The sequence below is a fragment of the Balaenoptera acutorostrata genome, chromosome 1, assembly GCF_949987535.1.
Source record: "Balaenoptera acutorostrata chromosome 1, mBalAcu1.1, whole genome shotgun sequence".
NCBI lineage: Eukaryota > Metazoa > Chordata > Mammalia > Artiodactyla > Balaenopteridae > Balaenoptera > Balaenoptera acutorostrata.
The window spans coordinates 174,657,829-174,675,248 of record NC_080064.1 but is presented as its reverse complement, the minus strand read 5'-3'; the positions used below and the strand labels follow the sequence as shown (position 1 = coordinate 174,675,248).

The window sequence follows — 17,420 nt, the reverse complement described above, 5'->3', positions numbered from 1 at the left end:
TTTAATGTTAAACATGATAACACTGTATTGTACAATTGAAATTTGCTAAGAGAGTAGAACCTAAATGTTATTTCCAGAAAAAAAAAAAGGAAAGATACACTTCTATGTGGAATCTAAAACAAACAAACAACAACAACAACAAAAAACCCAGAACAAATTTATAGAAAGAGACTTGTGGTTACCAGAGGTGGAAGGTGGGGGTGAGGTGGGGGGAGGAATTGGAAGAATGTGGTCAAAAGGTACAAACTTCCAGTTATGAGATAAATAAGTGCTAGGCATGTAATGTACAACATGATGACTACAGCTAACACTGCTGCATGATATATAGGAAAGTTGTTGAGAATTAATCATAAGAGTTCTCATCACAAGGAAAAATTTCTCCCTTTTATTTTCTTTGTTTTCTTTTTTAAAATTTTAAGTGTTACTGCATTTTTAAAAAAATATTTATTTATTTATTTGACTGCATCGGGTCTTAGTTGCTGCATGGGGGATCTTTGTTGTGGCGTGTGGGCTCAGTAGTTGCAGCACGTGGGCTCTCTAGCTGTGGTGCTCGGGCTCCAGAGCATGCAGGCTTAGTTGCCCCGGGGCATGTGGGATCTTAGTTCCCCAACCAGGGCTCAAACCCACATCCCCTGCATTGGAAGGAGAAGTCTTAAACATTGTACCACCAGGGAAGTCCCTCTTTGTTTTCTTTTTATTGTATCTATATGAGAAGATGGATGTTAGCTAGACCTATTATGGTAATCATTTCACGATATATGTAAATCAAATCTCCATGCTGTACAACTAAAACTTATGCAATGATGTATGTCAATTATTTTTCAGTGAAACTGGAGGAAAAAGATAAATATATGATGTGATGGATGTGTTAATTAATTAGATGGGGGAGCAGGGAGAAATCCTTTCATAATGTGTACACTTGTCAAATCACCATGATGTACGCTTTAAGTATCTTACAATTTAAGTATGTCTCAATAAAGCTGAAATTAAAAAAAAAAAAAGAAATCCAACAGTCAAAAGTTTTAATTTACATTCAGGATTTCAAGTGAATAAGAAAGTGTAACAATTTATTTTTGGATTTGCAAAGAAAACTCACAAGTATTTATAACTTTCAAAAACAGAAGAGTTAATTTAAATATTATCCAAGACAAAAAATAATTTGCTAAGATAACCAGTCGGAATTATAGACTTTTCCAGGGTTGAAGACTATGTTCAAGTGGCAAAGAAACAATCTCCTTTGTTAGATATAACATTTGCAGGTCAATTTTATGATGTAGATATCTGCTTTTCTGTAGCTTCAGGGGAAGAGAAAATAATTCCTTCTTATTTTGCTGAGATTTCTTTCACCAACTTTTAGAAAGATCCACAGTCATAAGGATCAGCACAGGAATTTTCTAATTATCAACAAGAGTAAAGGAGGCAGGCCTGAATGGCTCAAGATTGACACGTGGTAAGTAATAGGGCAGAGTAAGATTTTTTATTAACAATTGAGTTTATGGAACATGTATGTTTCTGCACTTATAGGAGACAATGGGGCCCAGAAGTCTGTGAGTGATTCATGGACGATGGTCGAAGTCATGGGGTGGATGAGTTCCTTCCAGGAAGACATCCTGGTGAGGGAAGAATAAGCTCAGGACGGACCCCTCGTGGGTGCCAGCTTTGCTGCTCTGGGTGTGGTACTGGGTTTCACTATCATCACGGGCCACGGTGAAGACCTGACCAAGACTTCTGGCCCAAGTCCAGAGTGTTTTCCTCTTTATCAGGGCTTAGCTAAAGTCCCCTGGAATTGCAGCCATTATAATTTTATATCATTATCATGATGATGTTTTGACTCTAGGAGTTCTCGTTCTGTTGGAATCACGTTCCAACACCAGTTCTGTCACCCTTTTCCTTAACGTTTCTCATGAATATTTACTATGTGCTGTCCATGGACCAAACCAAGCCCTCTCAGCAATTCTGGGAGACGTGTAGTTATTTTTATTTTATGAAAAAGGAAATTGAAGCTTAGAGGAGCTTAGAGGGCTGACTATCTTGCCCATGGGTACACAGTTCCCATGTGGTGGAACCAGGTTTGAACCTGCATGGCCTGGGTCTGATTCCGTGCCCAGGGTCTGGCCACATACTATCCTTCTGTGTCCCCAGCACTGTGTCTGTGGCTCTGTTACAAGACTGCATGATGTAAATCCCTCACCGCAGGGTAGGGTCTGTATGTGGCTGCCTTTTAGCTCCTGTCATAACCTATGGTGTTTGTTTATTCCTCCCCTCCTTACTATCCTATGTTTTATGGTTGATGATATGATAACTTCGGGTTAAGGATGGGGAACAGCCTAGAGTAAAATCGCTAGGGTCTGTTCTTATTAAGATATGCCTTTTTTTAAAATCAGCTAAAATCTGACCTTGACACAGCAAACACTGTAAGAGTAGATATGGAACAGTATTATATTTCTTTAAAACATATTTTAGCACTAGGTGTTTTTGAGTGTAAATTCAACAAACATTTATTGAGCACTTTGAATGAGGCACAGTGCTAGGTACCATGTAGGGCATGATTAAGAGCCCACCTTCTGACTTCAAGGAACTTATGGTCCAGTGGGGAAGACAGACTTCAGATGTCAGTTAAGCCAAGTCAGAATCAGAGTTATAAACACTCACTTGTAATTGGAAGTTGGAGACTGGTCTGGAGGATAGGAGGGGACACTGGAGAAGGGACTGCTAGAATAAGTAGGAATTAAAGAGGAAAGTGTGAGAGGGAAGATGATACGGGCAGGGGTGGGAGGTAAGAAAGTGTTTGGAAATGTCAGGGATCCAGGGTGTCCGGACCAGCTGGATTATAACTAAAAAGTTAGTCATTGGAAACCAGTTTGGTGAATGCCCATTCCTGAAGGATCAGTTCACTGAAATCGATCTGCTGAATTTATCACATTATCAATTTACTTAATGTTGTTCTAAGATGTATTCATTTTGAATATATTCAATGATTATAAATATTCTTTTTGAACATAGCTAATGAATATGTTCTTTGAAGCAGCATTTTCAGTATTTTTGTTACCTGCAACTGTCTCCAGTCTCATCAGACTGCTAGAGCAGGAGTAGAGACTAGAGATCAGGAGGGAGGTATTAGGAAAAGAGAGAGGGGGAAACAAGAAAGAAAGGGGCTCAGAACGCTGGTCCTGGCTCTTCTCAATTCATTCAGTACAAATTCTGCAAACATATTTTTAGTAACCAACGTATTTGATAAATTGTTCAACAGGTTAAACTTATTTTTTGGTGGAATTGTTCTAGTGGCCATGTCCAGACTCATGGGATAGGATGTACGTGGGGTGGAGTTGCCCACAACTGACAGCAGGGGGAGGACTGAATGTCAGAACTGAGTTTTGGAAAGATAAGTTTAGATGAGTCCTTGCTCAGTGAAGAAGTTGGGGCCCTCCACATAGTGTGAAGGGCCACTATGAACTTTTTCCCCCTCAGTTTGGGACAGAAACATCTTTGAGGGACATATTGAGGGGACTCCCTTTATCTAAATGGATATGCAATTAGTATGAATTATGGACACATGCAGAGCGTAAGAATCATGTGGATCTAACAGAAATATCAGAATAAAAGATGAAATTTAGTATTTCATTGGGACTTAACTTCATATATTCCTTTGAGGACAAAGACTATTTCTAATATAAATTTAAGGTATACTGTTTATTTCCAACGGGAACAGGAGTGTGGTGAAGAGAAAAACATCCTTCGTGATTTTGCTTTAAATATGTCTTTAAATAGTCTGATTAAGTAATGAAAGTACATTTGTCACATATATTTTTATTTTTATTTATATATCTATATATATCTACATATATCTATATCTATAGATAAAACGATTTTTTTCAAAACTGCAAATTGCTTGGTTTATTGCCTTAGTTGACAGTTGTCGTGAGGAACTCCCAATGTTATACATAATGATCCAACTCTTTTTCTCTATCTTATCATTTTCTGCTTTTTAAAAAAATTTTTTTGAACTATTATTATTATTATTTTAATTTTTACAAATTTATTTTTGGCTGCATTTGGTCTTTGTTGCTGCGTGTGGGCTTTCTCTAGTTGTGGCAAATGGGGGCTTCTCTTGTTGTGGAGCATGGGCTCTAGGCACACAGGCTTCAGTAGTTGTGGCACACGGGCTCAGTAGTTATGGCTCACAAGTTCTAGAGCACAGGCTCAGTAGTTGTGATGCACGGGCTTAGTTGCTCCATGGCATGTGGGATCTTCCTGGACCAGGGATCAAGTCCATGTCCCCTGCATTGGCAGGAGGATTCTTAACCACTGCGCCACCAGGGAAGTCCTGTTTTGTTTTGTTTTGCATTTGTTTCCTTTTCTCTAACTCCTCTGCTGTTTCCTTGGTCAGATCATCTCTGTGGCTCACCTGGCCAATCACAATTGTCTTCTTAATCAACCTCTTTGTTTCTCCTCTCTGTTCACTTCAATCTATCATGTATGCATACACTCTAGTGATCTTAAAGCACAATTATGTGTCACTCTAAGGACATATTAAAAACAAATAAACCAAAACCAAAATCTAAACAACAAACAATGGCTCTTTACTCCCCAAAGAATAGTGTCCACAAATTCCTAACCTTGGCCCTTACAACCCATTCAGACACACCTATGAGCTGCCCTCCTACTTAACAACCATCTCCAACACCTTACTTTCCAGCCAAATTGTAGTGTTATCTACTGCTCCCCCAATTTGTCCTGCATCCATTTTCTAACATTTACAGCATACCTGACTCAGATTCAGCCACCTCCCATCTCTACACTTGGAATTAATCTCTCTTAAGAGCAGAGTGCTTCTGCAGAGGTTAACACCCACTGTTTTGTGTTGTAACATTTGTGCACCTATCTTTTCTTTCACTCTAGGCTGTAATTTCTTCAAGACATGGATCCCATAGTATTGATCCTAGTGCTTTATGACAAGTAGGAATTCAATGATTGTTTATTAAATTGAGTTCTTTCAGCAGAAAAGTGTCAGCGAAGCACCAGAGAGCTCCAGTTATGATCCTTCATAGAAAGGGGACAATGGCATCTTGGCCTTTCTCTGGGCCCTGGAGAGTCTCTGATCCAATTCTGTTCCAAATGACCTTGGTTGCTGCTCTGTTGGCTACTGTTCTTGGTGAGTAATAGGGAGACAAGTTCAGATTGTCAACAAACATTCAAGATCATCTACTCATTCACTTTCAAGACTAGCGAAGAGCTGATTAAGCTTTTAGCAGAAATCCAGCTTCAGCAACAAAGGGTTTATTTGATCAGAAGTTTGGAATTTATTTGGAATTCTGAACTTAAGGGGATTTGGAATTATTTAGAATATAGGGGGAATTTGCTTTACCCATAAAAGAGTCCGTTTTATAGACATTTTCCCTTAGAATTTCTTCTCCAGGAATTTCCAAAACTATTTGTCCCCAACCAAGACTTGAAACAAATCTGTATTATCTGTCAGCCTGACTAAACAATCTTCACTCTCTGTGGGTTTATCCAGAATGGACAGGGGAAGTATATTATTCTACTATGGCTCCTGAAAGGTAAATCAGCCCTATATTTCATTCTTGCAGGCAAAGCATGATGAAGATTTTTATGCTTCAAGGGCTCTATATGTCTCCCTTCAGATCACTCAAAATCCAAAGGGTACAAAAAAGTACAAATGAGAAATGTTATTCTCATTCTTCTCCCAGCCACTTAGTTTCTGTTCCCTGAGTCAACCTATGTTACATAATGTTATTATTAATGAAATAATGTTTCTGTTGAAGGAAATTGTAGGACTTCTGTATTTGCATGGACATATCTGAGTCAGCAGATATGGGGAAACTGATAGGCTGATGAAATCATGTCTGCCATCCTTTTAAGTTAAATAATCTCATTTACGGGAGAGAAAGGGTGAAAAATTTATGGCTTTTATCAGTATCGTTGTCATTAATCAACAAACATGTATTAGTAATTACTCACTGGATTCACTGAACAGTGGGGATAATAGGAGTTACTATGTTTCTTGATTAGAGGAGAAAAGAATTGTTCCTGCTCTAAAATAATGCTACTGAAATTTTAAGATGCTGTGTCCCAAGCTATAACTTTTGGTGTTTTGTCATTTTGGTGTCCAGGCAATTGTGGTCCTCCACCTTATTTACAATTTGCTTCTCCAATAAATGAGTTGAATGAGACAGAGTTCGAAACTGGAACTACTCTGAGATACAGCTGCCGCCCTGGCTACAGTAGGACAAGTTCAAAAAGTCACAGTCTTACCTGTGACTCAACAGGCAATTGGAAATACAGGGACTTCTGTGTCAGTAAGTATGAACATTTATTTTTCTTATTTGTGCTTTTTCCTTCTTTGCAAATTTATGTCAGGGACTAAGCTTTATGAATGCAAATGAGTGTCTTTGGTCACTAAGAAACAATTCGGTTTGTCAGTTACTGATTTCAATGTACACATGTGTGCCACTTTTTGAAAAACATAAACAAACAAATGAATAAAACAAAAAAATTAGGAGCCACCTAGTTGCATTGGAAAATGTCTATCCTTTACAATGTATTCAGTAAGAAATTTTTTTTGGAAGTGAACTACAAATTCAATTTTAGTACATTGAAAACTAGATTCACTCTATAAAATTATAAAAAGTTATGTTGCTAGAAAATGGCAATGCAGTTTTCAAAGAAACCTCACCCCAAATATATGCTGTGTTTGGAAGAAGATGCTGTGACTCACTTAGCTGAGAATAAATTCTGTGATGTTTTTCCAGTAGTAGGGGTATACACACACAATCTATACTTTTTTGTTTCTTTTGTGACCAAGGACATGCATTTTGAGTGGCTTAAGTTCAAAGTACACGCTGGAGATGTAGAATGGAGCTTAGCTCCCTGGTCAGTGTGTTAAATCCTGGGCCGTAGACTTCATTACCACAGTGATCCATCAGCTCTGTTTTCTAATGCCATATCCATGAGTACATGGAATCACTAATCATCATTTTAATTTTTCTCTCAGAGAAACGATGCGGAAACCCAGGAGAATTACTTAACGGGCAAGTGACAGCTAAGACAGATTACTCTTTTGGATCACAAATAGAATTCAGCTGTTCAGAAGGGTGAGTGAGAGGCAAGCTAGAGACAATACTTTTCTTTCAAATTAATTTTTAAAAATAGCTAATGTATTCATATATTAACAAAAAAAAGATATAAAAAGGTATACACTGAGAATTCTCACTTCCATTCCATTGCCATTGCACCATTCCTTTCCATCCTTAAACAGGGACCCACCTTTACTGGCTTCTTATGTACCTTTTTAGTGTTTACTTTTACATATACAAGCTAAGAAATTAGTATATATATATATATATATTTTTTTTTTAGTATATATTTTTATTTTGCACCTTTCCAATAACAAAAGTAGTTTTGAATCTTGCTTTATTTTTTACTTACCAATATAAACAGGAGATATCTCTATGTTTGTGCATAGAGAGGTCTCATTAATTCCCTTTTACAACTGCATAGAATTTTATTGTGTGATGTATCATGGATTAGTAATCTCTTTGATGGATCCATGAATATTTCCAATCTTTTGCTGTTCTAAACTATGTTCTGATACATAACCTTGTACATATAAGTTATATCTGTAGGGTAAATTCCCAAGGTGGGATTCCTGGGTCAAAGAATACATATATTTGAAAATTTGAAAGTTATTTCCAAACTGCTCTCTGTAGGAGTTACATGGTTTTGCAGAGTATACAAATGTCTGTCTCTCCATAAACTTTCCAACTAAGTGTGCTGTCAAACTTTCAAACCTTGTAAAAATTTTGAAAATTTTCCTATTTTAGAGGTAACAATGAAATCTTACTATAGTTTAAATGTATACTTCTCTTATTCTGAGTAAAATTGAGCATATTTTAATACGTTCAAGAGATGTTTGCACTTACTGTGAATAAATATTTGTGAATTACTTGGCATGTACTTTGCCTATTTTTTCTATTAACCTGATGACCATTTTATTCTTAATTTCTAAGATATATACATACACATATTCACATGAATCTATGTGTGTTAGGGTTTAGACCTTGTTTCTGATATGAGCTGCAACTTTTCCCCCAAGTATATTACTTTTCTTTTGACTTGGCTTTGGTATGTTTTTTCTTGAGGATAAATTTTTTTATGTTGTCAAATTTATCAGTCTTCCTTTTAAAAAGTCTTCTGAATTTTAGGTCTTAATTTAAAAGGCCTTCCCAAATACAAGATTTTGACCTATTTGCTTAGATTTCTTCTACTACTTTTTATGTTTTCATATTTTTTAATATTTAAAGCTTTGATCCATTTGGAGTCATTATAGAGTATACAGTATGAGGTACATGTCCCAGTCTGTATTTTTCCATATGGCTTTCCTGTTATCCATACATTATTTATTAAAAAGTCTATCTTCAATTTACTGATATGAGAGTGCTTTTTGATACTATATGAAATTCTTATATATATCTGAGTTTATTTCTGGACTTTCTATTCAATGCCATTGTTTTGCCTATATATTAATATACACATTTCACAGTCATCTACTTACTGATGTTTTTTTTTTTTAATTTATTTTTTATATTTATTTTTGGCTGTGTTGAGTCTTCATTTCTGTGCGAGGGCTTTCTCTAGTTGCGGCCAGCGGGGGCCACTCTTCATTGTGGTGCGCGGGCCTCTTCACTATCGCAGCCTCTCTTGTTGTGGAGCACAGGCTCCAGACGCGCAGGCTCAGTAGTTGTGGCTCACGGACCTAGTTGCTCTGCGGCATGTGGGATCTTCCCAGACCAGGCTCGAACCCGTGTCCCCTGCATTAGCAGGCAGATTCTCAACCACTGCGCCACCAGAGAAGCCCCTTACTGATGTTTTATAATATGCTTTAATAATAATATGGGTAGTCCTATCTTATTACTTTTCTTTTCTAGGATTTTCCTGACAATATGTATTTGTTTATTTTTCTATGTGAACTTTAAAGTTAGGCATATTTAAAAATCAGTGTTGGACTTGGACAACACGTTGCTAAATAAACAAGAGATCACTGAAGAAATCAAAGAGGAAATCAGAAAATACCTAGAGACAAATGACAATGAAAAAACGACGATCCAAAACCTGTGGAATGCAGCAAAAGCAGTTCTAAGAGGGAAGTTTATAGCAATACAAGCCTACATCAAGAAACAAGAAAAATCTCAAATAAACAATCTAACGTTACACCTAAAGGAACTAGAAAAGAAGAACAATCAAAACCCAAAGTTAGCAGAAGAAAAGAAATCATAAAGATCAGAGCAGAAATAAATGAAATAGAAACAAAGAAAACAATAGCAAGGATCAATAAAACTAAAAGCTAGTTCTTTGAGAAGATAAACAAAATTTATAAACCATTAGCCAGGCTCATCAAGAAAAAGTGGGAGAGGACTCAAAACAATAATATTAGAAATGAAAAAGGAGAAGTTACAACAGACACCTCAGAAATACAAAGCATCCTAAGAGATTACTACAAGCAAATCTATGCCAATAAAATGGACAACCTGGAAGAAATGGACAAATTCTTAGAAAGGTATAACCTTCCAAGACTGAACCAGGAAGAAATAGAAAATATGAACAGACCAATCACAAGCACTGAAATTGAAACTGTGATTAAAAATCTTCCAACAAACAAAAGGCCAGGACCAGATGGCTTCACAGGTGAATTCCATAAAACATTTAGAGACGAGCTAACACCCATCTTTCTCAAACTCTTCCAAAAAACTGCAGAGGAAGGAACACTCCCAAACTCATTCTATGAGGCCACCATCACCCTGATACCAAAACCAGACAAAGATACTACAAAAAAAGAAAATTACAAACCAATGTCACTGATGAATATAGATGCAAAAATCCTCAACAAAATACTAGCAAACAGAATCCAACAGCACATTAAAAGGATCATACACCATGATCAAGTGGGATTTATCCCAGAGATACAAGGATTCTTCAATATATGCAAGTCAATCAATGTAATACACCATATTAACAAACTGAAGAACAAAAACCATATGATCATCTCAATAGGTACAGAAAAAGCTTTTGACAAAATTAACACCCATTTATGATAAAAACTCTCCAGAAAGTGGGCATAGAGGAAATCTACCTCAACATAATGAAGACCATATATGACAAACCCACAGCAAACATCATTCTCAATGGTGAAAAACTGAAAACATTTCCTCTAAGATCAGAAATAAGACAAGGATGTCCACTCTCGCCACTATTATTCAACATAGTTTTGGAAGTCCTAGCCATGGCAATCAGAGAAGAAAAAGAAATAAAAGGAATACAAATTGGAAAAGAAGAATTAAAACTGCCACTGTTTGCAGATGACATGATACTCTACATAGAGAATCCTAAAGATGCCACCAGAAAACTTCTAGAGCTAATCAATGAATTTGGTAAGGTTGCAAGATACAAAATTAATGCACAGTAATCTCTTGCATTCCTACACACTAATGATGAAAAATCAGAAAGAGAAATTACGGGAAAAATCCCATTTACCATTGCAACAAAAAGAATAAAATACCTAGGAATAAGCCTACCTAGGGAGACAAAAGACCTGTATGCAGAAATCTATAAGACACTGGTGAAAGAAATTAAAGATGATACCAACAGATGGAGAGATATACCATGTTCTTGGATTGGAAGAATCAATATTGTGAAAATGGCTGTACTACCCAAAGCAATCTACAGACTCAATGCAATCCTTATCAAATTACCAATGGAATTTTTTACGGAACTAGAACAAAAAAATCTTAAAATTTGTATGGAGACACAAAAGACCCCGAATAGCCAAAGCAGTCTTGAGGGAAAAAAATGGAGCTAGAGGAATCAGACTCCCTGACTTCAGACTATACTACAAAGCTACAGTAATCAAGACAATATGGTACTGGCACAAAAACAGAAATATTGATCAATGGAACAGGATAGAAAGCCCAGAGATAAACCCACGCACCTATGGTCAACTAATCTATGACAAAGGAGGCAAGGATATACAATGGAGAAAAGATAGTCTCTTCAATAAGTGGTGCTGGGAAAACTGGACAGTTACATGTAAAAGAATGAAATTAGAACACTCCCTAACACCATACACAAAAATAAACTCAGAGACCTAAACGTGAGACCAGCCACTATAAAACTCTTACAGGAAAACAGAGGCAGAACATTCTATGACAAAAATCACAGCAAGATCCTTTTTGACCCACCTCCTAGAGAAATGGAAATAAAAACAAAAATAAACAAATGGGACCTAATGAACTTTAAAAGCTTTTGCACAACAAAGGAAACCATAAACAAGACGAAAAGACAACCCTCAGAATGGGAGAAAATATTTGCAAATGAATCATCGGACAAAGGATTAATCTCCAAAATATATAAACTGCTCATGCAGCTCAATATTAAAGAAACAAAGAACCCAATCCAAAAACGGGCAGAAGACCTAAATAGACATTTCTCTAAAGAAGACATACACATAGCCAAGAAGAACATGAAAAGCTGCTCAACATCACTAATAATTAGAGAAATGCAGATCAAAACTACAATGAGGTATCACTTCACACCAGTTAGAATGGGCATCATCAGAAAATCTACAAACAACAAATGCTGGAGAGGGGGTGTAAAAAAGGGACCCCTCTTGCATAGTTAGTGGGAATGTAAATTGATACAGCCACTATAGAGAACATTATGGAGCTTCCATAAAAAACTAAAAATAGAATTACCATATGACCCAGCAATCCCACTACTGGGCATATACCCAGAGAATACCATAATTCTAAAGGACCCATGCACCCTAATGTTCATTGCAGCACTATTTACAATAGCCAGGTCATGGAAGCAACCTAAATGTCCATCAACAGACGAATGGATAAAGAAGAGTGGTACATATATACAATGGAATATTACTCAGCCTTAAAAAGGAACGAAAGTGGGTCATTTGTAGAGGCATGGATGGACCTAGAGACTGTCATACAGAGTGAAATAAGTCAGAAAGAGAAAAACTAATATCGTATATTAATGCATATATGTGGAACCTAGAAAAATGGTATAGATGAACTGGTTTGCAGGGCAGAAATAGAGACACAGATGTAGAGAACAAACGTACGGACACCAAGGGGGGAAACTGGTGGGGGGTGGTGGTAGTGTGATGAATTGGGAGATTAAGATTGACATATATACACTAATATGTATAAAATGGATAACTAATAAGAACCTTCTGTATAAAAAAATAAATTAAATTGAATTTAAAAAAAAGAAAAAAAATCAGTGTTGGATTAGATTTTAAGTTAATTTTAGGAGAATAGATTTTTTTTTTTTTTTTAATGTTGAGTCTCCCTAGAGAAGAATATGTTACTGTAGGGAAGGGAAAACTTTCCCTTTAACCTCTTAGGGTCTCTGGCTAGGCTTGAGAATTAAGTTGACATAAATTAATAGGAGAAAAGTATATCAATCTTACTTTTATATGTACATGGGAGCCTTCACAGGAAAATGAAGAACCTCAAAGTGGTTAGGCCTAAGTGCTTATATATTAGATTGATGAAAGAATAGTAATTGTGGAAAAGTACCAAAATATATAGGGAGGCTAATGGGAGATAAGCATTATTTTTAACAAGGCCTTCAGTACAGATTTCTCTGTGAAATCAATACTCCATCTCTGGTGATAAAAATGTTCTTTCCTCCTGGTATAGAAAAGGCATCTTTCACATGGGAGTTTGATCTGCTTTCAGGAAGAAAAGGGGAGGTCAGAAACCCCTTCTTGCATCTGCTGATTTTCAGGTGTCTTTAGCTGAAAATAATCCTGATGCCAAAGTGGCCTATTTTGGGGTGGCATGTTCTGCCCCATTCATTTTAGTGTTTTTCTCGTTTCTTCAGGAATGTTTCAACATTTTCTTAACATAGATTTTGCATTTCTTGAAGTGTTTAAACCTAGGCATTTTATTTTTGCTATTTTAAATTGGGTCTTTTCTTCCATTAAATATTCTAACATTATATATATATATACTATTGATTTCTGCATGTTAACTTGATATCTAAGCTAACTTTCTGAATTCTTTTATTATTTATAATAGTCTTTCAGTTGAATGCTCTTGGGATTACCCAGTTTGCAGTCATATCCTCTGCAAATAGTGATTATTTTACCTCTTACTTTCCATTTTTTGTTTCTTTTATTTTAATTTCTTTTTCTTGTCTATTTATATCAGTTAGTTATATTAGGACTCATTCAGAGAAATATAAATATAAATATAAATAATATTATATCTATGTTTCATATATATACATATATATACACATACACATATATAAAAAAACCATCCAGTTAGGGTTAGGGTTAGGGTTACAGTTAGGGTTAGGGTTATATATATATATAAATATAAAATAAGGGATTTACTACAGGAATCTGACTTGATACAGTACTGGCAGCTGGTGAAACAGTGTACAGGAGGCTGTTTCTTCTCTGTTTGCTAACGTGGCCTGAGGTCAGCAGGGCAGGCAGTCAAAAAGGGAAGGTGGATGTGAAGTGGGAGATGCAAAACCAAAATGGGACCCGCATGGTTTAGTGGAGTATAGACTGGAAGTCACAGTATGGATTAGAGTATACCCATGAGTATAGACTGGGGTTCACATTGTTCTTTCACTGACCCTTAGCCTTCAGCTTCAAAGATGGGAATGTCTTGTAGAAGTTGTTGCCCTTCCCCACAGTGCTAATGTACTTAGATCAGAAGTTGGAGTACATGAAGGAGGACATCCTCCAGGAGCTGGGTTTGCTGTAGTCCTGGCTGTGCCCAATGCCAACAAGGTGATAGCACGGAGAAGCAACAATATGTGTGAACTGCAGTCACGTCTTGTGCTCTGCTCTGAACTTTCAAGCATATACAGAACTTGGCTATTAATTCACTTCCATCGTCTCTTATGGACAACACTAACTTGGCACTATGCATGGAAGAAAATTCTGGAAAAAGTAATTTCTGCTTAGTTAAGTTGACATAATTTGAATCTACCAGGGTCCATCCCTTGTCAAATTTGGTATTTATACACACTTGTTTTAACCATACTTAGCTTAACTTCCATATAAAGGCAATAGCAAAATTATGCTTCCAACTTACATAATGCAACTATTCCTCATAAAACTGAAAACATGCTAACTCTCTCCCCCAAAGACGATCCTCTTTAAGCAAAGTCATACCTCCCCTTTGATATCCTGTAATTTAAATACTGAGATATAAGCTAAACTACTATTAACACATCTTGTTTAGATGGTAGAGGGATGAAAAAAGTAAAGAGAAAAAAATTTAATTTAGATCAAATCTATTCATATGAAAATAAGAAAGAAATGTTTATAACTATTATGGTCCTTATTTCTGCAACTGGTCATGTGGTTGTAGTTAGTATTTATAACTACTTGCTTCTTTTACTCATTCCATATCCACTTTACCCTCAGCAACCACTTCATCTGATCCTGGATCCTTGCCTAATGGGATCACCTGAACTTTTATTCTTGAAGGGTCTGGGCCATTAGCAGTCCTGCCTGTATTGGGTTGTTATAGTTTTCATTGACTTTAATGAGAGGGCATGAAAGTTGTACAAAAAGGTGCCCAGGAAATCTCCCTGCATTCCAGATGTATACATCATCACCATTGTTGCTTTTAAGCAACCCAATTTCCCATGGCTAATCAGGATTAATCACCTCAGTCAGGAAAGTAACACCCTTCTTTGTCTGTTTGTTCATTTGCTTGAGGACCCAGACTTGATGAGACCCAACTTCAAGTTTAATTTGCCAGGTAATTTGCCAGATAAAATAGAGGATTCCTGGTTTAATTCTAGTGCAAGTATGTCCCATGCAATACTTGGGGCATGCTTATACTAAAAAATGTTTATTGTTTACCTGAAATTCATGTTTAACTTGGCATCCTGGTTATTTATTTGCTAAATTGAGCAACCTTAGTTTAATGGAACTTTTGCTGTGTTAAATGGTAGAAGCATTCCTCCATTGGTTGCTAAGACTTCCGGACTAACAGAGAATATTACTTGTATTATTTCTACTTTTTAGAATTTGTTAAGGTTTCTATGTTTTAGAATATTATGTACTTCATAATATATAATCAATTTTAATTGATATTCCATAGGCACTTGAAATGAAGTTACATTGTTTACTATTAGTATACAGACTTTGATATATACATACCAGGTATACTTCATTTATTAGCTCTTTTGAATCTTTATGTTTTCCTTTATGTATCTCAAGCTTAAAGATAAGAATTAAAGTAAATTAATTTCATAATTATTTAATATCACAAAAATTCTTGATAAATAATAGCATACTTTTCTTATGTCCCATGTATTTCTTTTGTTAAAATTGCTGCTACATTTTTTGGTACATAAATATTTATAGCTCTTCACTGCAAATCAAAATCTTTAACACCATAATATGCCTATTTTGTGTAATTTAAGGATCTTGATTCTGATGTCCAGTTTATAGGATATTAAAACCAGTATCCCTTATTTTCTTTTTGTTTGCATTTGCTTTATATAACTTTGTCCCTCCTTTTGTTTTTAACCTATCTGAGGTACTTTTAGATTTGTCTCCTGTATACAACATAGAGTCGAATTTTGTTGCAACTAAAAGGTCTTTTTCTTTCAAAAGGAGACTTAAGTCCAATTACATTTATTGATATTAGTGATACCTATAGGTTTAATTTTCTCATATTATTTCATATTTTGTACTATATGTATATATGTGCAGTTTTATATATATATATATTTAGGAGAGTTCAAAATTTGATTCTAGTGGTTACCTTTATGTAATTATTATATACCTTTATATAATTATATATACCTTTAAACACCTTCTTTATTTCTATCTTTATTTTTAAACTTGTTCCCTGTTATGAGTAACAGTAAACTTATCTTGTACTCTCTCCTTCCCTCCCCACCCCTCTGTCTTTTCTACCAGTAAATTTATGTCATTTGTATTATCTTAGTGTTTACTTTGTATTCAACAGTAATGATACGTACTTATATATGTCTATAGCTTGATTTTACTTCCAGCACTTACAGATGAGGCAATCAATGAGTTTGTTTTTTTTCCACTCTCACTCATCTCCTATTTTTCTTTTTTTTTTTTTTTTTTTACAATTATCCATTTTATTTATAGGCATTTACTTATTAAGGAAAGATACTAAAGAGCACTAGACCAACTGTGAAATGACTTAGAAAGTTCTATGAGAGCAGAAACCATATGGACTATTTCCATTTCATCCTACCACCACTATACGCCCCCCCCAACTCAGGACCTGTGACTTAAAGATTTTTTTTTTTTGCACACAGAAGTTATTCTAAACATAGTGATTGCAGACTGCAACAACAGGCTGTAACTCTAGACTCTTACTCCATGAATACATCATGGCTTTTTGCTCTCAAGATATATTACCAAGATGAAATGGCCTAAATTGCTTATATATTACAATTAAACTCAACAATCACTTTGCATTGAGAAAGCCAAGTAATTTTATATTAAATAGTAAATAGGCTTAAAATGACCTTTGGGATTGGAAGGACTCAAACTGATAAAACTGAAAGTTACAGCCTATCTTAGTTTCCCATAATCTCTTAGGATTATTCAAAAGCAATGCTTAAGTATACATAGTAAGGGAAATAAACAATTATAGAGAAAGAAGAGAAAAAATGAGTGTGGTTAAAATTATCCTACATTAAAAGAATTTTAATATCCTGCATTTCATGCATCTGTAATGAAACCACAATTTTGTAGGTGCTTCATTCTTTTAAGATGAAAAGGTTTTTAATATATATTTGGACAAGGAATGATATCTATATCCATGTATCTATATATCTATATCTATGTATAGATATATATGCTGGTTTTTAAATGAGTAAAGATAAGCTATATTGACATAGTGAAGAATGTGCCAGTTTTGGCAATACAGAAGGACTGAATAGAAAAAGCATTTAAATTTAAATCAGTAAACTACACCTCTGGTTCTAACACAAACTATGTAATCCTAAACAGATCAAACAAATTCTTTGTAGGTCCTTTTCTTCTCTTGTGTTTCCTGCTTAGAGAAGTTCCTTTAGCATTTGTTGTAGAGCTGGTTTGGTGGTGCTGAATTCTCTTAGCTTTTGCTTGTCTGTAAAGCTTTTGATTTCTCCATCGAATCTGAATGAAATCCTTGCCTAGTAGAGTAATCTTGGTTGTAGGTTCTTCCCTTTCATCACTTTAAGTATATCATGCCACTCCCTTCTGGCTTGCAGAGTTTCTGCTGAGAAATAAGCTGTTAACCTTATGGGAGTTCCCTTGTATGTTATTTGTCGTTTTTCCCTTGCTGCTTTCAATAATTTCAATAATTTTTCTTTGTCTTTAA

The 17,420-nt window shown here is 35.5% G+C and overlaps 1 protein-coding gene across 2 annotated transcripts in view; it reads left to right on the top strand.

Annotated features, from left to right (window-relative positions):
* The first annotated feature begins 1,363 nt into the window (after positions 1-1,363).
* Positions 1,364-17,420, top strand: part of LOC103017329 (C4b-binding protein alpha chain) — a 38,679-nt gene continuing 22,622 nt past the window's right edge. The window contains exons 1-4 of one of the 2 annotated variants that reach the window (XM_007171544.3): positions 1,364-1,450; positions 5,001-5,152; positions 6,132-6,317; positions 7,013-7,112. In XM_007171544.3, coding sequence (XP_007171606.1) covers positions 5,035-5,152; positions 6,132-6,317; positions 7,013-7,112 — 404 coding nt within the window. In that variant the 5' untranslated portion in view covers positions 1,364-1,450; positions 5,001-5,034. Of the gene's footprint in view, positions 1,451-1,523; positions 1,614-5,000; positions 5,153-6,131; positions 6,318-7,012; positions 7,113-17,420 lie in introns of those variants that run through there. The other variant, XM_057526718.1, reaches the window with a different exon arrangement.